This window comes from Brachyistius frenatus, unplaced genomic scaffold (assembly GCF_029030835.1).
Source record: "Brachyistius frenatus isolate BFR_SWC_R1_liver_20210118 unplaced genomic scaffold, ASM2903083v1 Contig_50, whole genome shotgun sequence".
NCBI lineage: Eukaryota > Metazoa > Chordata > Actinopteri > Embiotocidae > Brachyistius > Brachyistius frenatus.
This window is the reverse complement of record NW_027210649.1, coordinates 2,208,254-2,229,851: the sequence shown is the minus strand read 5'-3', so window position 1 is coordinate 2,229,851 and position 21,598 is coordinate 2,208,254. Positions and strand designations below refer to the sequence as shown.

Genomic DNA, 21,598 nt, shown 5'->3' with positions numbered 1-21,598 from the left:
TATATATATAATTATATATGTAAATGTATATAATTATATATATTTATTTATTTATTTTTAAATTGGATGCTTTCTCATCTTTCTTCAGGTGCGTATTAACATATTGCCTGCATTACCAAGGACTTTAAAAAAAAAAATAATGGAAGTACACAGTATATATTGTGCTTCAACTTTAAGAGAACCAAGTAACCAATGCAACCCTTTGAAACAGCTGTTAGTTATACTATGGGAAGAAAATTGACGTCAATTTGTTATTTCAGCCCCACAGAGCAGAGTAACCGAAAGCCAGCATGCAGGCAGGAACTGCAGTGTGGAGGTGGTCGAGTATTTTGAGCCGCGATCGAGTCCAATTCGCCGACATCCTAGACGTCAGTCCGTAAACCGTGAACAGAGCAGGCTGAAGACATTTGGCCGGACGGGACTCGGGGAACATGATGTCAAACACCAACTCCAGCTGTTCACAGCCGACGAAGTTTAATCTGGTCCAAGTGAAGGGAGCATGGACTCGACAAAGTGAGCCGTGTCAACTCACTGAAGGGAGGTTATCAGATGCCAACATGTAAGTAAATAGAAAATATCTCGATTAGATTTATTCAAATGGGATGAAAAGGGATGCATTTGAAGGGTTCTTTAATACTTTTTCCATTTCTTCTAAGGTTTTCTTTCTGTATTTTGTAATGGCAAGGTACGCTTCCTGCCAACATCATTGGGTTCATGTGGCAAATTCATTTATCCGATTGACACATACAAAGCAGCATAATGCCTTCTTATTATAATTATCTCTCTCTCTTCAAATTTGTTTTCATTTGAAATCTCTTTATGCTCATTGGTCATACTGTATGTTTACCATGTACACCCCTCCCTTGTATGTCTGCTCCATGGACAGAAGGAGATGAAATACCTTTCTATTTTAGGCTGCAGTGACTCCCGTGAAGCATGCAGGCGTGGACAAATTATTCCGATCTTATGATCGTAGGCCCTGAAACGACAGTGACGCCTGAACAGTTCAAAGAGTTTTGGTATTTTTTTTTTTAAATGATATGAGATTATGTTTTTTTTTGTCTTCAGTAGATCATATTTTTTCTAGATGTAAAATTAGAAAAGTAACTCGATCTGTCAAAAAAAAAAAGTATTAACACACAAAAAGTACAGCGAGTTATTAGCAGAGTGTGATTGTGTTTTAGCGGGCGTTTCTTTCCGTCCCTGAACAACTAAACACCGAATCAAACTTTTAAATGGAGTTATTAATCGACACATTCCCCCCCCCCCTCCCCTTTTTTTTTTTCTTACTTTGCCGTGAATTATCTTAAGCTATGAGAACAAGTCCGACCACGGAGTTTCCTGGACGGTGGTCAGCCCCATCGTGTTCACCTACAGAGTTATTCAGTGCAAAAACATACTGGATCCCAGCAATGACACACTTCTGTGGGGTCACATAGGAGATGAGGAGGTCAAAGGCACCTTGAGCAACTCCAAACCCGTGAAGCGCTTCGTCGTGATCGATGAAACGGTCAACCAGCTGTACGGCTCTCGGCTCCGTCAGTACTTTGAGGCCAGGGAAGTTGCTCACAAGATTCTCCCTCTGCCCACCACCGAAGAGAACAAGTGTATGGAGTTAGTGACCAAGATCCTGGAGGAAGTTCACGAGTTTGGGATCGACAGGCGCTCCGAGCCAATCGTAGCCGTCGGAGGCGGGGTTTGTCTGGATGTGGTGGGCCTGGCGGCGTCACTCTATCGCCGAAGGACTCCGTACGTTCGAGTGCCGACGACGGTACTGGCGTACGTTGATGCCAGCGTCGGGGCGAAAACGGGGGTCAACTTCGCCGGCGGGAAAAACAAGCTGGGAAGTTACGTCCCACCGGTGGCGACCTTCTTAGATCGCTCATTCTTTCAAACTCTCCCATCGCGTCAGATCTCCAATGGGATGGCGGAGATGTTAAAGGTGCTCTTCACGGCATGACCGTTGATGAGAAGGAGGGTTTTGCCGATGATCGTGCATGCGGAAGCCCGTTAACACCTCCAGTGTTGCGCAGTTTTTCCATGCCGTCATTCACTTTTGGATAAACGCCGTCAGGTTGATTTTCCTGATTTCTAGTCAGACACAGGGTGCTTTTTGCGCCGAGATTACAGAAAACTTAAGTGACACTAAAATTACGCTTTACAGAAATATAAATCCAGCGCTTTGTTTTGCTCCCATTTTTCGCGTTTTAAAGTAAAAGATTTAAGACCTTTTTTTTTTTTTTTTATGCGCACAAGAGGCTTATTTCTCAGATTTTGTTCAGAAATGTGTTAAAATCCACGTTAAAGAGCGCTTACCTTTTTCCTGCTGTCAACATGCCAGTTGCATACTCTCTCAAAACGTGCGTGATCTGTGGCTGTGTGATAAAACTGCTTTTACAGGGGTCTTTAATTGTGACCGGTCCAAGGCACAGCTGTGCAATAATCACGCTGTAATCAGCACACCTGTCACATGGATGGATGATCTTGTCATAGGTGAAAACAGACTTGACCAAATTTGTGAACAGAATCTGAGATGAGAGAGAGAGAGCATTAAAGAAGTTTGATATCTTTTAATTTCACTCGCGGAAAAATCAGAGTGAAAGCGAACGTTTTGCCTTTACGGTTTTTTTTGGGTTTTTTTGGACTGTATGTCATCGATGACAGTAATTTTGTTGGTGTCTTTTGGGTCCGACTGTCTCAGTACTTGTGCAGATAAGATCTAATCTTCTGAGAACAAGATACACACTGTTTGCGCATAAGAAAATATTTGTGTGCACAGGCAATTATGATGTTCAAAATATCTTGCAGGTCTTCAGGGCTCCTGGAGTTTCCCAGCAACCCCTTGAATGCACCACCAAGAAAGAGAACATTGTGTTCTTGCAAGTTTGACAATGTTCATAACTTACGAGAAGTAAACGCAACCGAGGGTTCACCGAAATAGATCATCTATCTGAAATGACCGTGGCTCTTGGCAGAAAATTCGAAATGCAGTTTATTTTCGTTCATTTTATGTTTGGACAGTTTCAAATTTGTTTGCTCATTAATGATGCGAAGTTAAAATATGTATCTGTAGCAAGTGTGAGCAGCTGCACGTTTTGACAAAAGCACTTGTTTGCTCAACCGAGCTAACCACTCTTGTGCTACAACTTTATTAAAAAAAAAAAGAAGTTGTTTGCTGTCTTACAAAAACCTCCTTTTAGGCTGCTACATGTTTAATTGTTCCTCACTGCTTCTTTAAACCCCCATGCGGATGAAAACCGTACATGAGAATTGCAACCCGGCTCCCACCAAAATGACACGCGTCTCGTGCTTTCCACTTCTGTCTATTAACACGTTGCACACGTTGTGATGCATGAAAGAAAATTTAAAGAACCCCTCCTCTCAAAAATGTTACAGTTTTCAGCCAAAGGATGCTGCAGGTTTCTGTGCGGGAATGATACGATGATTTTAAACCTTGAGGCCTTTAGGTTGTGTGTACAGATAATTCATTTTCATCGAAGTAGGAGTCATCTGGGCTTTCTTTGTTTTAATTTTCTTTTGAAATCACAAGGTAGATGCAATTTGTGTGAAAAAAAAAAAACACATCAGAAACAACTTATTATCCAAATCATAGTATTTTTTTTTTTTTTTTACATGTTGCAAACATTTCTGGAGGGGATCTTTAAAACCATCTAATGAATGTGATTGTTTATTATTCGATGTTGCAGTTTATTATTTAAGGGTGTATGAATGTCTATTTGTCTTCAACTAATCACTGCTATATTGTGCTGATACACTTCAGATGGCCCTGATGAAGCACCGCGGCTTATTTGAGCTACTGGAGGCTGGAGGCAGAAAGCTGCTGCGAGCCAAGCTGCAGTCCTGTGAGACCAGCAACAGCTCTAAACAGGAGGACAACGCTACAGCATTGATGCGCATCGCTATAGAAACCATGCTGGAGGAGCTGGCACCGAACCTGTGGGAGGATGATCTGGACCGGCTGGTGGATTTCGGTCACCTCATCAGCCCCGAGTTAGAAATGGTCGGAAATACTTTTCCACTGTATTTGTATTTGTATTTTTTTCTTTATAGAAATTATAGATCATGGAAAGTCAAGAACGTGTTTCAAATGTGTAGACTTTGCAGAATTTCGATTGTGAATGTGCCTAATCGGCAATTTTTTTTTTTTTTTTTTTTAAACATTAAAGTGTAACGATCTCCATTTTTTTTTTCTGACTGTACAGAGAGTGCTGCCAGCGCTGCTTCACGGGGAGGCGGTGAACATCGATATGTCCTTCATGGTGTATGTGGCCCTCCAAAAGGGGCTTCTGACAGCGGACGAGAAGGACCGCGTCATCCAGTGCATGCTGGGTCTGGAGCTGCCTGTGTGGCACCCGGACTTCACCTTGGCCCTGGTGCAGAAATCCCTCAAGGAGCGTCTCAGGCACTCTGCTGGCTCTCTGAGGATGCCTCTCCCCACAGGACTGGGAAGTGCAGGTAAAATATGACACTGCAATACCTGTCTGTCAACTATGTGTTGACGTGAGTAAATACAAATAACAAAGACTCTGTTCGATGAAGTATGTTGATTAAGATGTTTCTCATTTTATAGAAATCTTCCATGACACGATAGAAGATAATATCTTTTGCCAAGCTTTCCAAAAATGGACTGATGAGCTTTCTTCTTCCTGGAACAAATGAAACAAAAAAAAAACATGAACCACCATATATGTAATTATAACTTGAAAACCTTATTTAGCATTTTTAAATATAGTGTAATTGACACTATGTAGTTGTTAGTAATATATAACTACTCCGGTGGGCACCAAAGTTGGTGTAATAAATTATGATTGGTTCCACGAATCAGTCAAATTGCAGTTTACATCCAGACTGTAGTGAAGACCTGAAGAGATTTAATAAGAGGTAGTATCTGTCTTCTCGGGGATATACAAATAAAGTTGACTTGACTTGAAAATGTCCATTTTTTTGTTTTGTTTCTTTTTCTGCCGTATAATTATTATATTAGTGTTTGATGTCATTGAGAGAAACAAAACAAAGTTAAATTTCTTGTATGCGTTAACGTTTTGGATCAATAGAGCTGATTCTGATAGAACACAACGTTGTAGCCATGACAGTAGACAATAATTCAAACATGGATGTTGAGTCCACATTTCTAATTATATATGTTTTCACAGAGGAGGTTATAATTGTTATAAACACTTAAAATACCTTTGTATGTTTTTACCTACATTTATGGTGTCACTATAGTATTATACTGCTTCTAAATTACAGGTTGCTTTACTTATAAAAAAAAAAAAAAAAAAAAAAATATGTTTGAAGTAGCAGTAGTAGATTTTCAGGGTTGAAAAAGAGACACCAGCTCAATCAGTTTTCAAATAAACCTTTTAATATTTGCCACAAGATAGTTTCCACATTGAGTACCAGTGAGTTTGAGTTCACTTATCTGAAACCAGTGGGTACAGTAACTATTGCTACATTCATCTCTTATAAATTGAACAATAAGAACAGGAGCAACATCAGCAGAGAACGATGTTTGTGTGAACCACGGGATCAAGAATTAACAGACGAAGGTTTAAATTGTGCTAACGTGGTTCTTCATTAGTGGTTTGTCCAGGATGTGCCATAATAATTTACAGCTCCAGAAGAAATCAGTAAAAGTTGTGGCTTCAATACAAGAGCTACCACCACGTGTAATGCTAATATCTGTACTAACCAGTCACATTTCAGGGCTACTTGATTTATCTGTTCCGGGTTCAGTCAAAGATCAGCGTTTACAGGCCTGTGTGTGTTGCTCTGTTAAGGCTCAGTCACTATAAGGGACAAGTCTGCAGTCCACTGAAGCTGGACTTCATCAACAACATAAACAAACAAACAAAAACAAAAAAAAAGAACTCAAGGTTCACTTACTAACTTTTTTAAGGGCTTTCAACTGCACCTCTCAGTCTCGATCAGCAGGTGGAGTTTGCTTGGCGATAGTAACTGCGAGATGCAGTTGTAACCTCAGGATAAACTTTTAAGTAGAGCTTGCGTTGTGCTTTTTAGTTGTTTTTTTTAAAACTAGTTTTTCCACGTACAACAATAAGCGTTTTTTTTTTTTTTGTATTTTACTTCCAGCCCGATTGCCATCATGCTCTACATATCGCTTCAACCAGGGAGGAGTACCACCACTAAAAAAGGTGCATCAGCTAAGCAGTTTTAACATTGCTATTCATATCGATAAATAGGTATATCGTGTCTTCGAATTTGGCACACATTTTGGCAGTTAGAACTGTGAACTACATTCATACTAGTCTCAAAAGGACGCGAAATATTTCGTACAACTTTGGAAGCGCTGCCTTCAGCGTGCAACTTAATTAATGAACATAAAATAAAAATGCACAGCCACAACATATGGAGTCCCAAAGTGTCCAATACTAAATAAATATATGCGATATTATAATAAATAATCATATAAATAAATAAGTCCAAAATAAAAAAGACTATGGGTCTGTGAGGCTACGCTCAGGCACGGCGGTGCTTTGCGCTCAATGCTAAGGACAGAATGCTAACATAATCACACTGACAACGCGAACAAGCCGATACTGAGCAGAAATCATGTAGCATGGTGTGCTAACGTCTGCTAATTTGCACTAAACAGGACACAATTGAGGCTACGCTAACACATTCACAATTCTCAATGCTGACAAGCTCATGCCAAGCAGGCATGTTGCAGCATAATACTCCCAACAGGACACAAGTGAGGTCAATGGGAATGTTAGTTTTGCAGGAATTTAGTCAAAGGTTTATCCAAAGTATTCGATACCGAAACTACGACCTGATGACGGTGTGCCTGAGGAAATATTAAGGGCTTACCGAGTAAATATATTTCACCCTGAGGGGAACATTCATGGCTGACCAACAGCAATCCATCCAACATTTGTAAAATCTCAAAAGTTGAACGAAAAGCCAAAAATGGCAGCCCGGGTCTTTAGGAGTCGTCTTCTGGGCACCACGACTTTCTAGAAATTTCATGGTAATCCATCCTACGGCTGTTGACACATTTCAGTCTGCTCTAAAGTGGGTTTAAACAAGCTTTGCTTCCCCAGAGCCACGCTAAAACTCAACACACAGTCAAATGTAATTTCATAATTCCCGATTTCAAGGCATTGCCTTTGCCACAATGCTCCTTTATTTCAAATTATACTTTTCATGACCCTGGCATTTCAGCCCATCACATGCTTACAGCCTCTCAGCAGGCTCAACTAAACAACAGAGTTATGCTCTTGCTCTTTACATAGCCAGCCTCGCTGGTTTATGTGCTGTTCGTTTTAGATTTACTTTGACACGTCAATATGTTTGCGAAAAGGAGTTAGCCGAGTGAATTTTGTGTCTGTTAGAAGTTGGCAGCTGTGTGGACGACTGATGTCATAAAAACAGACTTGAAAATGGTCAGAAATAAAATGTTAAAGTGGTAGTAGTAACTATGAAAAAAAAAAAAGTTATGCAATGACATTAAATAACAAAGGTGTATTCTAATACATTCGATAATTTTATTATTTATATATTTTACTCTTATAGTTCCTTATTTCATAATTCCATATTTAATATTGAACACTTTGGGGTTCCACAATAACAAAGCCTTTTTTTTTGTGGTTCTTTAGTGTAAGAGACTAATAGTGTTATCTCATACAGACCAAAGGCTCTTTCTCGCTGCTCTTTAAGGGACCTTGGCACTCTTCAGTTAATCTATGAAGCACCGAACAACAGTATAAACTTCAACATGTTGCATCACTCCTCTTACATCACCAGTGTAACAGAAACCACTGTAAGGCACTTAAATGAAAAGATAATTACTTTGACACCATCTAAGACTAATTCAGAGATCACATTTTCAAGACATGATGTTGCTTTACAGGCACAACTTCAACCATTGCATAGTTAGACAAAATGGAGGCTGTGCTGTAACGACTCTCAGTGTATGGCAGGTAGATATTAACGAAGGCAACATGCTACAACCTTTTGAAAACAAAAACAACAACCGTGTACACCATAAAGAATCTACAGTCTCATACAATATTCTGTATGCATTTGACAAGCCAAATACAATAGTTAAGTTTATGTTTAGATAAAAAAAAAAAAAAAAAAAAAAAAGGCGAACAAACCACATTTCAATTTACAGAGGTCATTCCAGTGTTTTGACAATGTCATGCATTTCATACAAAATCCCAAAGCAGTCTCCTTATACTCCTTGGCATTATAAATGTTCACATAATGGAAGAAAGAAAACATCCTGAATGTGAAATGTCACTGAAGTGGTACAAAAAAAAAATAATAATAATAATTTAGGAAATCGATGGACATTTATAAAAACGGAGATCGACACATCTGGAGCATTACGGTATACTGTTTGTGCTGAAATAGTTGCAGTTTTACCAGTTCTGTTTGTCTGATCTCTACAACTAAAAATACAATAAAACTGAATTTCTTAGATCAAACAAATAACAAATATTTATAGAATTATGTGATGATATTAAGATCGATCAAGTTGTCAGACCTACAACCGACTTTTTTTTGTAAAATTTTGAGATACATTTTGAAACTTAACTCTTTAAGTGGATTAGTGTTTTTGGCAGTGAGGAATGTCTTGGTGGTATATGAGCTGGATCAATCAGCTCTCGGTAGTTATTAGATTGTTTCTCATTATGAGACTGAATAAAAGACTAAAATTATTCATTGTCAGTGAAGAGTTTGTTCATTTAAATTATCCTGAAGGAGACATTTTAGCTTTAGATTTTAAAAAAAAATTGCATTTATTTAATATCTCAGGCTCTTTTAAGTGCCTTGTTATAAATATTTTTTTAAGGGGAATGTGTACATAAAGTCCTGTTTACATAGATACATAAATAAAGATTAAATCTACAAATGATTAATATTTATCATGCAGGAAATTTCAACTGGAAGACTGACAAAGACTCAGCTAACAGCCAAAACATGTGCATAGCAATACAACAAGGATGTATACACATCTTAATAAGGCATTGGCACATTCAAGTTTAATCTAAGAGACAGAGAGTGTAAAGCACTATAGAAATAAATAGATTTGTTTCTTCTATTATTGCTAGTGATTTCAAAAGCAGTGTTCATTTCACCACAAAATATCTACATTTCTGACCATGATTTATAATTTCCCTAGATTCTTTGGAATCAATAGAAAAAAACATAATCTAGCCTATATCCAAAGATAAATGTATATATTTTTTTTAAATATAAAAACTTCTATTGTAACTCATTGTCATCAAAGTATTGATTACTGCAAACACTTTAAAATCAGTCCTTAAAATCAAGGTTGAGGGCTTGAAAAGACAAAAAAAAAAAAAAATGAATGGAAAAGATTCAATTCATGTAAACAAACACAGGTGGGGAAGAAAGAGAGAAAATAAAACAACAAACTTACGACGACGAACAGACGAAAGCCTCTCCAAGGCTGACAGGGACACTTGTAACAGGATGGAGGGGTTGAAGATGCGGGCGAGGTGTCTTCCAGTAGGGGGTGCTAACAGCCCTGATCATTCTCATCCATGCTTACACTGCTCTTACGACTGCTGTCCTTTGAGGTGTCTGGGGAGACGGACGAGAGCAAAGGGTCCCCCCCTCGCACCGGCGATACGGTGTCTTCCATGAGGATGTCGTTGAGTTTGGAGCCCGGCTTGGTGTGAACGCTGTAGTGGCCATCGGGGAAGTTAGAGTGGCCTTCGTTTAGCTCCAGGGTGCCGGGTGGTTCAGGAGTGCAGGCGGGGTGGTGTTGGTGATGGGGGTGGAGTGTGTACAAGTCCTGGTGACAGTCCGCCAGAGAAGGCTCCTGCTTGATGGCCCGGGCACTGAGTTCGGCTGAGCAGAGCGCTGAAGATGTGATGGCCAGGCCGTGGGCGCGCGCCTGCATCTCTAATTCCTGTAAGACGCAGACAGACAATTCCATTTAATTTGATCGACATGGTGCGACATCGCAGTACAAGTTATTCCAAGACACTTAAACTTAGTAAAGTCATTGACAACAATTATAAAAAGAAACCCAACAATTCAACAATTCCCACGTGAGCAACGGCTGAGATGAAAATAAACACACAAAAAACGACCATTTAACCAAAAGAAAAAAACTCAAGAGTTGGAAGGAAAAACTCCCTTTTAACAAGAAGAACCCGACTCAGAGGTGACGCCCAAACGGGACAGTAAGCGAGGTGTGTCATTGCTGTTATGTCCATCAATCAATGACAATTCTGGGGTAATTGGATGGCAGCGCTGCAACACGCAGGTGACTTTCGCTTTAAATCCCCAACCGATTTAGACATTTACCTCGACTTTTTAACTCTTGTAAAAACTCAGAAGGTTATATTTTCCCCGAATCCTGTAATGTGCTGCTCTGCTTAATGAGCGTCCAGCAGACACGCACTGTCATCAATCCTTCGATGTCCGCTGAGCAGAATCCCTTTGTTACAAGATGACGGCTGTCCTCATTAAACACACGGCCTTAGTTACTCTCTCCCGGTAACTTCATCAAAGTCCCTTCACCTGTATTCTCAACATCAGATGTCGGTTGGCGTGCTCAAGCTTTTTCTGACGACTCTCCAGCTCCTTGGCCCTCTGCTGTTCCCGCTGCAGCTTCCGGATGTAATCCACCGATGCCTTCAGGATGGTGCCTTTGTTCCAGCGCATGTCTCTGAAAATCAAAGAGGAGGCATTATTCTTACACTTTCTCACATCCTGAGTCTTCATGTCAGACAATCAGCTTCTCTCAACTACACAACAGGTCTGAAGTTAAGATTATGGGTTTCAAAAGGACATTAATGTCGACACCAGTCATAATGTGACAATGAGCGCTTGCATAATAAGCTTATCTCCCGTTCCATAAAGACCTGTTGTAATTAAGCGCAATAAAGTACTGTGATTATGAAGTTGAATAAAGCGCAGTCAAAATTATAGTACTGCTATCGTGAAATGAATCGCAACAGGAGCGCTGGTGCTTTTATTGTGAAGCACCCGGCTCGTCTTGTTGTAGTTGCTGCTTCCCAGTCAACATCATGTTTTCAGAACAACTGCAAACTGTGAGCAGAAAGTTCAACCGTAAACCGGTCAGCAGCCCCACAAGACGTGATTTGTGAATTTACCCACTGTGAGCAGGAAAGCACCTTCAGCTGCCTTTTAAACAAACTAACGGCTCTTTGGTTCACTTTGCTCACACATGCAAACCGGTTAGCTCCCAGGCTAGCTGCTAGTTGACACAGCAATGGCTAAATATCCCTTCAGGAATCACTGTATGTATCCAAAAATTGTAAAAGGAAGAACCCAGATACTTAAGTCAATCTCAAAGTCTGAATTAACCAAGTGACCCGAGTCCGTGTAACAGCCTGTTCGGTTCTAAAAAAAACACGAGACAGAAGAGAACAATGAGGAGGAACTAGGATCAGAGTTGCTGCGGAGGTCACAGGGAGTTATTTTTTGAGAAAAGAATGCTGCATTGGGAATGTGTGCAACGGAGGTCACCGGGGTCGCAAGCAGTCGTAAGGATGACCCGGAGCTCTCTGAAAAACTGATGGTTGCAGTGGAAGGTTTGAAGGAGTAAAATCCTTTTTTTTTTTTTTTTTTTTTTACGGGAGTAAATGGGGGGTGGGGGGGCTGCTACCATTAAACCTCCCCAGTTCTGTTCATAAGTTCTGTGGGTTTAGGGCGGAGGTGGTCGGACGGGGCAGGAACAAACATCTTATTTAATCTGACTGCGTCGATGCATTTCAATTTAAAATAAAATGTAACACGTCTAATGCTGGAAAGCACACGTATGTTTGCTTTGTCATGAGGTGTAGGTATTTAGGGCAAGTCTGTTTGTGGAAGGCAGTCTCTGAGTTTGTGTGTATTTTGGAGTGTGTGTGTGTGTGCGTGTGTGCGTGCGTGTGTGTGTGTGTGTGTGTGTGTGTGTGTGTGCGTGTGCGAGCACCCAGCTGGGGTTTAGCAAACAACAGAAGAGGCTGCTGGGGTCTTCTGAGAACCACGAGTAAGGTCAAAGGGCAAAGTGTGAGAAGAGTGAGCTTAAAGAAGGCTAAACGTGTTAGTACATGAACCAAGATTAATATCTTCATACTCTTAATACACGTTTACCTCTTATAAATGTATCAGAGTTGATTCCTCCAACAATTTTGTGACTGATTCAACATTTACTTAGATCAAGCTGGGATATAAGAGATTAACTACTAACTACTATATATATATATATATATATATATATATATATATATATATATATATATATATATACATATATATATATGTATTTATATGTTTAGTCGTTACAGGATCCCTTTTTTAAGTCTGCCATAAAGTAATACTCACAAATCATCAAGATATGGGAACAAAACCTACAAAAATGTATTCTAAAGTTCAGCCAAGTCTAATACGAGGATTCAACAGTGAGTTACACAAACACAGTGGGTCGCTTCACATGCGAAAGTATTTTTGGTACAAAATTCTTTCTGTTGGTTTCCTCAGACAGTGTTTCCTTGATTAGCTGCTGTAGAAACACAAAGAGGGGGTTTTGTAGTTTGGGAAGACGCTCACTTGATACGAGATACTAAGTCATATTGAACTTTAGATTTACTGCGCAGGACTTTTTGTTCCTCATTTCTTTAAGCTTTATTGTGCAAGGAAGGGATTTCTTCAGAACTAGAGTGGATAACTGGAACGATTATATCAAACAATAACTCTTTAAATGGGCATGAGGGTATTGTTTTACAACAGGATGGAAAAAATGTGAATCCTTTCCTGTTGCTGTTTAATAATCTTTTCTACCTCAGCTTTTATTATTATTATTATTATTAACAGGTAAGTCATCCCACATTAGACTGACTGGGTGTTCGTAGTAGCCATCACATATAGCACAACTGAAGGTGAACTACACATCTGCATATATGATTTTTTTTTTTCTTGTACTCTTTTTAATTCCAATTCCATTTTTCCTGTCTTTTCTTCATAATATTTCACTCTTTAAATGACAAATAATTAGTCTCGTTGTAAGGGAATGTTTCTGTTTTTAAAATCTGTTAAGAAAAGAAAAAAGTGAAGAAAGTAATTAACTTACGGGTCATTGGATTTTGGAATTAAAGTTCCCAATTCCTTAATTCGATCGTTGATGTTGAACCGCCGTCGTCTCTCAACTACACAACAAAAACAGAAAAGAAAATGAATAAAACGCCTCCCACGTAATCAAAGAATGTATTTTGATTTTTGTTGTTGTTGTTGTTGTTAATAGTGTAACAAACAAGATAAAACCATGGCGACCATCAAAGTATTCTCAAATATAGTGAAGTGAACTCACTCAAATTGTGGTTGTCTTTCTTCTGCCGCTCCTTTGCCATAGCCCTTACCTCAGCTTCTGGGAAAAACATTTTGATGTATCACATAGATAGAAACAGTGCAGAGAGTACTAAAGACCAAAAAAAGTGTTGCAACTTTCTTCCAAATGTTGAAGCTAAATAATCAGACGTACCCACAGGGAACCCTTCAGGCCTCTGATAGTTGTCAAATTTGCCACAGGATCCAGACTTATCCAGCATATGCATGATGGCTGGAGATTGCGAAACTATGTGATAAAAAATTTTAAAATTTTTATCATCAAAATACAAATACAATGGAACAAATCATATAGAGACAGTGGAGGATTACATGAGCTGGACGAATTCGAAATTGCTTCATCACAGGCTGCACAAAGAACTGGAAACTAAAACTTCATGAAGATAATTGATGTTTTCAGGAATTATGTTGGATTTTCACACACTCAAACATCTGCAAACATTTCAAAGATATATTTTAATGAAAGAAACCAGGCATTTAATCATCTGCGTTTCCTGCTTACCAGAGTATTCCCTTTTGATGTTGGGTAGGTTGGCAGGGCAGGAGTTGCTGATGGGCAGACCTTGCTGGGACATACCCTGATTACCGTACATGTCCATGAGGTTAGCAGGCACGGGGATCTGAGGGGCAAAGATGACGAGCGAAGATCCAATCAGCATCACAGGACGAGCGTAATGACGAGGTAAGTGACATAAAACGGCCTTATGAAAGATTAGGAAAGATTAGACGTTATATTATGCAAATAAGAATGATGTTTTCCTTGCAGAGAGACGGATGTGAAGATCGACACCAATCTCTTGTCTGTCTAAAGCTCACTCGCTAACACAAGGTATGTTTCTTGTTTGATCCGCACAAAAAAAATGAATAAAATATTATGGTGTTAATGGGGTTTATGTGTAAGAGTTCCCTGGCTTCCTTGTGTTTGCACCTGTAAAGGAAATATTCCCCATTAACATCAAACTAAAGCACGGCAGAGCTAGAGTTCAAATAACTGTAAAGCGTTAATCTAACATTGACATTTAGTTTTTCTCTCTTAAATATTATAGAATTTAACCACCAAACACACCAGAGGAAACGCCGTCGTGTGATGACCTTTCAAAAGACCTAAGTTCTTGGTTTCTGATGAGGATGAATCATCACACACACACACACACACACACACACACACACACACACACACACACACACACACACACACACACACACACACACACACACACACACACACACACACACACACACACACACACACGTACGTACCGTGTTGGCCATCTGAAGCCCTGGGTCCATGAGGCCGAGGATATCATCACTGTAACTGGACTCCAGACTAATAATGTCGTCAATGACATCATCCATCTAAAACAACATACATATAGGTGTGATTAAATAAGTGAACGATCACGACAGCTGAACGCGCAAACAGGCTAAATGAGACGCCACCTCTTTCTCGCAGTTAGAGTTGAGGGTCAGTAAGGCCATAGGGCTGTTGGGGGCGCTGTTGCCCGGCCCTGGCGGCATGCCCCCGTGGTCAGAAGACTGGTTGGTGCAGGGCAAGCTCAACGCCTGAGAACCAAGCTTTCCCAGGTACCGCTTCACCTGCTGCTGCTGGGAGTGCTGGATGTGGTACTTGGTTGGGTTCTCCAAATGAGTCTGGACCTGTTGGTGGAGAGCAGAGCAGGAAAGATGACAATAGATTCAAGATCACTGGTGACAGGAGAGGTATCTGGTATGAAGAGCAGACAAATCAGCACCTTGGTCACAGAGGCGAATGACATGTAATTGAGAAGAGAATCTCCATTTCATATAATACCAATTATTTTAATTTGTACTGTTACAAATGTGCCTTTTACTCGATTAAAATAAGTAAATATAGCTCAAAGCGTTGTATTTCCCTTGTGTTGTATAGTAGTGAGTATGGTATTAAAAATAAACTTGACAGAGACATCAAATCCTACGATGCATTATGCATTTTTCTTGCGAGATGCTGTCAAGAGTTGTTATCTGAAAGAGTCTCGGGGAAGTAAACCTTTTTCATATTTTCCCTCAACTCGGCTACTTTCTGCTCGTCTACATTCACAGTCCACATATTTTAAGTAGCAAAAAAAATGACATGCACACCCGTGTCTGCACTCCCTGTTTATGGATGAATTGGATTTCTTTGTATCATTAATCCCCACGCAGCATTAATGATCCAGAGAAGCATCTGCCGGCGAACAAACAAACTTCAGAGACAGTGTTTGTCGGGCTGTAACACATTTTAAAATGGAGCAGAGCTGCTCACATTTGGGAAGGCTATATTTAAACCTTCCCGTCTTTTGCCTAAATTGTTAAAGAGATGATGAACAAATTCTTTGGTTTACAAAATATCGACACTTTAATTCATCACTAAATGTAGATGCTGCATCTGCACTGTTATAACACACGCAGTGACGTAAAGACAGTAAAACAGAATTGAACCTGATCAATGTCGAGTTATTTTTTTTTACCTTAAATATTAATTTCAAACATACCTCATAAGGTTGGTAACCAAGCATCTCAAGCATCATTTCCTGTTTTAGGCTATCCGATTTAAAAACAAAAAAGGAACTTCTGCGTTTAACTTCTGTCCGAACTCTGCTGCTTCCCTCTCGGTCGCATCAGAAGACTAAGACTGCTACTCTGACAGACACATCCAGCTCATCTTTTAAAAGGCAAGAAAAAGTAATTAGTTATGCATGTCAGGGAATCTCGGCAAATACAATGAGCCTTTTCAAATTTGTGTTGTTTAATGTAAAATCTGTATTTATTCTTTTATGGTGTATCACTTGATGCCAGGATGTGGTGCTAACAGTCGAAGCCTTTGTTTTGCAAAGCCACCTCTTTTACTGAAACTTGCCTGTGGCTGTTACTTTGCCCCATCCTCTTTTTTAACCCATGAGGATGCTTGGCGTGTGTTCCCGGCTCAGAAACAGCACAAAGAATAAAGTCTCGTTGTTTTTGTCTCCAGCTTGCATCTCCCAAATACCTTTTTTTTTTTTTTTTTTTAAATCAGCGAGAGAAGGTTGTCCCGCGTCTCCGAACAGATAAAATTTTTAAAAAAAACAGTCTCAGATGCTTCATTCTTTAAACTGATGCATTTGTTCGGCGAAAGCCCAGAAAATGTTTTTTTTCATTTGAGGAGGTCACGGGGGCTTGATGAACTCTGGGCTACCTCTGAAATTTCCCAGGCCTCCATGAAAACTCGCTCGCTCGGCAGTTGAAATGATGTGGTTGTTGAAGGGAAATAAAAAATTTTTTTTACTGGATCCAGCAGTACATTTCGTGACAAGGCGTAGAAAAAAACGCGCCGACTCATTCTACTGTGATCTACTGCTGATAGAAACATAGTCACGGTCACATAACCTCTCCATGTGTGCAGGTTTGTACTTTACTTTAAAATACTTTGTATTTTTTTTGTACACTGGTGATCTAGTTTATCACTAGTCTCGCCTGTTCACTCTTAATCTTACTGTATAGTGCATAATAAGTTTTTTTTTTTATAAACTATGCACTTAGAGTAAGCCACTTTATTAGGCACACCTGTACAGTCTAATGTAAACCAATGCAGCTGTTGTCTGTAATATTCAGGTTTTAATTTGACACTGTCATTAAGGTGTTATTTCTATTATATGTTTATTATGTACGTGTCTGATCCGCTCATGTATGATAATTGTGAGCACCACCGTTACAGAATATAAACGAATGTGCAAATTTCCAACAATTTGAACAAAAAGTGAACCTAATAGTCGGTAGGGGCAGAATTCATGGCAGAGGTGTTGCAGTGAAGTGCAATAAACCCAACAGGTGTACTGAATGAAGTGGCCACTATTTCTATCCAGTCATGTCAGGTTATCAGACCGATTGTCTCTCTGTGATTGTCGATTCTTTCCGCCTCTCAGAGGAACCGACACTGTTTGAGAGTTGCTCTGACATAGTATCATTGTTCTGCGGAGGATACTCATGTGAGCACATGCCGTATGTCCCGCAGGTATGACTGACATCACCTTGGGCTGTGGATTGTCATCACGGGGTTGTAACGTTGACACCACCGAGGGGTGGACCATATTTACAGCGCGTCAATGAGTCATTAAGAATAACAATATCAAGCTTTGGGCCAAAGAACGAGATCCATGAACGGTGGTCACTGATGACGTCCTTCAGTCTTTGCTTTGTTCTCATTAAGGGGCAGCCGTGGCCTGGAGGCTGAGGAGCGAGCCAAGGACTGAAGACTCGCCAGTTCGATTCCTTGGACTGTCAATGAAATTAAAAAATACCCACAGCTGAAGTGCCCTTTAGCAAGGCGGCTAACCCCTGACGGCTCCCCGGGCGCTGCAGCTGCCCACCGCTCCGGATGTGCGTGTGCTCACTGCTCCTGGTGTTTGTGTGTTTGATGCACTCGGATGGATTTAATGCAAAGGTCAAATTCCTGCGTGTTCAAAACATACTTTGCTTCTTCTTCATAACATTAGTGTGCCATTAAACTATTAATAACACTTCTACTAATCAGTTGTTATAGCTACAAAATTAGAAACTTAAATATATGTTGATATGCTTTCAACATTATAAGCCACAGTGGTGTTGGTCTTGATGACAGACTGAACACATAGCAGAGTATTTCGAGACTTAATCGACACGGATTTACTTGAGCCATAAATAAACAATTCAGTTATTTGCATCGCGTACGTAAATAATGTGTAAACAAACATTATCTGTGCCATTCATCAATGAAACTAACTGATTCAGGTTGGGCTCAAATGGGTAAAAAACACCTGGTAGCATATTTTTAATCTACTCTCTCTTTTCAAAAAACATTTGCATTGATATTTTATATAGTATATTTACTGCAGTTAAGTTCGTCTTTCATTGAGAATAACTTGATGTCAGCAAATATTGATATTGGAGAAAAACAAAATTCAAATTTGTATAATTTTGCTTTAAAAACTGACTTTAATGGTTAATCAATCATTAAAGTAGTAATGGCATGGTAACAATAGTATTGTCAGATGTTTTACTAGTAGTTTCCTGTTAATAGCAACTATTAGCAAAGAGCAACATAGAAAACACCCAGGTGGCAATTTATTAAATCACAAAATCAATAACCTATCAGCGAATCCAATTTGAAAGTCAATCTTTAGATTAGATCAGATGTAGCTCCAAATATTAAAACATTGTGTTGAAAGCCATTTCAAGTCAAACCTAAAGTGAATGAATTTACTTGAAAGAATTCACATTCTATAGATTTGATCAAATGTTATTAAACTGAGGCTGAATACAAAAAAAATACAAAAAAATAATGCAGATGAGATTTTTTTTGGACTGTTTGTAACAGTCTTAACAAATAAAAGTTTGAACACAGTTTGGTTTCTACTTAAAAGGCATATCTTTCTGTAATCGCTTCCAACACAAGCACACTTTCACCACACCCTCCTATCTTTTAACCTCTAATCAAAGTAACATCAGTTATTCTGTCACGACCCTAAAATCAAAATGAGTCTGTCTAATCAGCTGCTTCCGACCATTAAACCAAAACTTGAGGTGTTGCCAGTGAGTGTGCTGTCCTTCTTGTACGGCAACAGGTTTTTATTTTTTTATCTTTATAGCAGCTGGTTTTCAGATAAAAAAGCAACCGGAGCTGCTCTGTGGTTTGTTTATTAATTATCCTGCTCTTTGAAAGTCAAATGTACAGCTGCAGAAAAGAACCACTTATTCGTCATTGTACCAGTTGTTGTGGCTTTTTGGTTCACAAAGTACTTTCAGGGTTCACATCATGTCCTGCCATTTAATAATCTGGTGAGGCAATTGCTGATTAATTAATTATAACATGTTGTGCACAAGTTGGAACTCAATTTTCTACAGATGCTAGAAATAAATATGTTCAAAGAGAAAATACAAGCTTTACATAACATTTACCCTCATGCACCTGGACAGGGAAAGACTAATATTATATATGAAATAATTTATAATCCTCAGAATGTTTCTCCTCCTTACTTCATTCATCCTCACGTAACAGGTTGCATGAAAGTTTGAATTCTTATTTAATTTAGCCCAGGAAGAAAATGCAACAATTTAAAACAAAAAATAACTATATGCCCTTGCTGTTTTTCTATCCTGTTAATAATCTCACAACCTCTCAGACTTATTTTGTGACCCTTTGAGGGGTGCCAAACCTCCAGCTAAGGAACATGTGGCCAGAAAGATTTGTTATATAAAGACACACTGATTCTGCAGATTGTCTGTCTCCGTCTCTTGTATTTTCACACATCCGATAGCAAGGCACTGTCTAAAAATAGAAACAAAAAAACAGTGCAAGGGATTACTGTAGGAGCCCCACCTCACACACACACCCACCCACACACACACACACACACACACACACACAGTCCTAAAACGCACAACTATATACACTTATAATTAGAGCGCATGTAACAGTTGAGCGTCAGGCTGTCAAAGTCTTTATTCCTTTTCGCAATTGTTTCCTTCTTACCGAAATTATGTTTAGAGCCAAAATTATAAGTTGATCAATTTAATTGCTGATTAGTAAATAAGTATCAATGATGGGATTTAGGAAATTGTGACTGACATATTTGACTATTTTCTAAAATGTTTGCCCTGAAACGATAAATAGATTTATCAATGACTAAAATGGATTACATATATCGTTTGTGTTCTTTGCCTCATAGTTACGACGGAGTGTCAGGGCCGTATCGAGAAAAAAAAAAAACGAGAGGAGGAAGATTCCTTTTTTTTCATTTTGCATTTAGACAACAAGGTGAAAATATCAAGAAAAAAAGTTGAAATGCTGAGAATAAAGTTGAAATTTGTGGAATAAAGTTGACATTGTATTTCAAGAATCAAGTCAAAATGTTGAGAAGCAAAGGAAGTGAGTTTGGACCTCTGTTGCGGCGACGAGCTCATCACCAGGATCAAACAACTCGATCAGTTGTCCTGTTGTGTCTTGTGATACAACATATCTTGTTTTTATTGCACACTGGTGTAACCATCGATACCCTTGCATGTGTGCATTAAAGCCAACTCTGAAGTAAAAATGGAGTTCATCTACACAAGGCATCTCGTAGAATCATATGTACGAAGCAAGAAGTTTGATTTACTCTTAAAAGCTTGACTTTGTTCTCGACATTTTCACTTTGCTCTCGACATTTCGACTTTATTCGCAACATTTGTACTTTAACGTCGACATTTTCGACTTTATTTTCGTAATTTTTGACTTTATTCTCGACATTTTGACTTTCTTGTCAACGTTCTGACCTTATTTTTGACATTTCAACTTTTTTCCTCAAGGGCAAAATTGAAAATAAAAAACCTTTCATTTATTTTTGTTTCCTTAATGTGGCCCTAATACTCCGATGTACGTAGTTGACGTAGTATGCATTGTGCAGGTCAACCCATCGTGGAGATTTAAAAACTTACAACCTGAAATCCATGTCGTAGATACGGTAAAGAGAGGATCTCAGCAGTCTATTTAGCGAGCGGGGATCAGTCAGTTTTGCCTTTACATTGACGTAAGCATTAGTGCTTTTTCGAGCCTTTTTTGTCCGCAGGGATTTCCTAAATTATCACACATAATTAGATGATCCCACTGGTCCCAGTTAGTTTGCTGGAGCCCCTGGAGGGCCTCGGGCTGGAATATCTCGGCCTTGTCAATACATACTGCTGCTTTTGTTACGCTGAAATAATTTTGAGTGTGACAAATTATCTGTTTCCAAGGTGAAAAAAAAGGATCCCTTTCATGGTGTGTTTACAGTGTGAATGCACACACACGGCCAACAAGAGAGCTTGTTGTTCAACAACTCGTTCTTACCCATCAACAGGCCCGAGGGCATCAGAAACGTAACTCCCGAAGAGTCCGAAACATTCGGCGGAAACGAGCACAAAGCGGCGTGCTGTGCGCGGAGGCGACGCAGAGCGAGTGCAGAATGACGAGCAGTGATTTGTATTTTTCTTTTACTACACTGCGGGCACTCCATAATGGTCCTACCGGGATACTTTAACTACATTGCCAGCCTTTCCTATGCAGACTAGAAGAATCGGCCACTTTGTCGCGCGGCTAAACTGCTAACGTGCTCTGCAGAACCAGCAGACAACAACTGAGATGCTGATGTTAGCAGCTTCACCAGAGCAACCTGTTGCCTTCTCCTCCTCTGACGTGTTGTCATGCTACTATTAAATTACCATCGTAATACAAATC

General features: G+C 39.4%; 2 protein-coding genes across 4 annotated transcripts in view; one reads left to right on the top strand and one right to left on the bottom strand.

Annotated features, from left to right (window-relative positions):
• The first annotated feature begins 260 nt into the window (after window positions 1-260).
• LOC138624317 (2-epi-5-epi-valiolone synthase-like) lies at window positions 261-4,954 on the top strand. The gene is made up of 5 exons (XM_069704394.1): window positions 261-559; window positions 1,312-1,942; window positions 3,782-4,021; window positions 4,224-4,476; window positions 4,592-4,954. The coding sequence occupies exons 1-5, from the start codon at window positions 432-434 to the stop codon at window positions 4,678-4,680; spliced, it is 1,341 nt and encodes a 446-aa protein (XP_069560495.1). The 5' UTR covers window positions 261-431; the 3' UTR covers window positions 4,681-4,954.
• Window positions 4,955-6,488: 1,534 nt separating this feature from the next.
• mitfb (melanocyte inducing transcription factor b) overlaps window positions 6,489-21,598 on the bottom strand; it is a 30,847-nt gene continuing 15,737 nt past the window's right edge. The window contains exons 3-10 of one of the 3 annotated variants that reach the window (XM_069704391.1): window positions 14,815-15,030; window positions 14,635-14,730; window positions 13,877-13,994; window positions 13,511-13,603; window positions 13,340-13,396; window positions 13,103-13,178; window positions 10,546-10,693; window positions 6,489-9,928 (exon numbers count right to left, since the gene is read on the bottom strand). In XM_069704391.1, coding sequence (XP_069560492.1) covers window positions 9,533-9,928; window positions 10,546-10,693; window positions 13,103-13,178; window positions 13,340-13,396; window positions 13,511-13,603; window positions 13,877-13,994; window positions 14,635-14,730; window positions 14,815-15,030 — 1,200 coding nt within the window. In that variant the 3' untranslated portion in view covers window positions 6,489-9,532. The remainder of the gene's footprint in view (window positions 9,929-10,545; window positions 10,694-13,102; window positions 13,179-13,339; window positions 13,397-13,510; window positions 13,604-13,876; window positions 13,995-14,634; window positions 14,731-14,814; window positions 15,031-21,598) is intronic. The other 2 variants (XM_069704392.1, XM_069704393.1) reach the window with 2 other exon arrangements.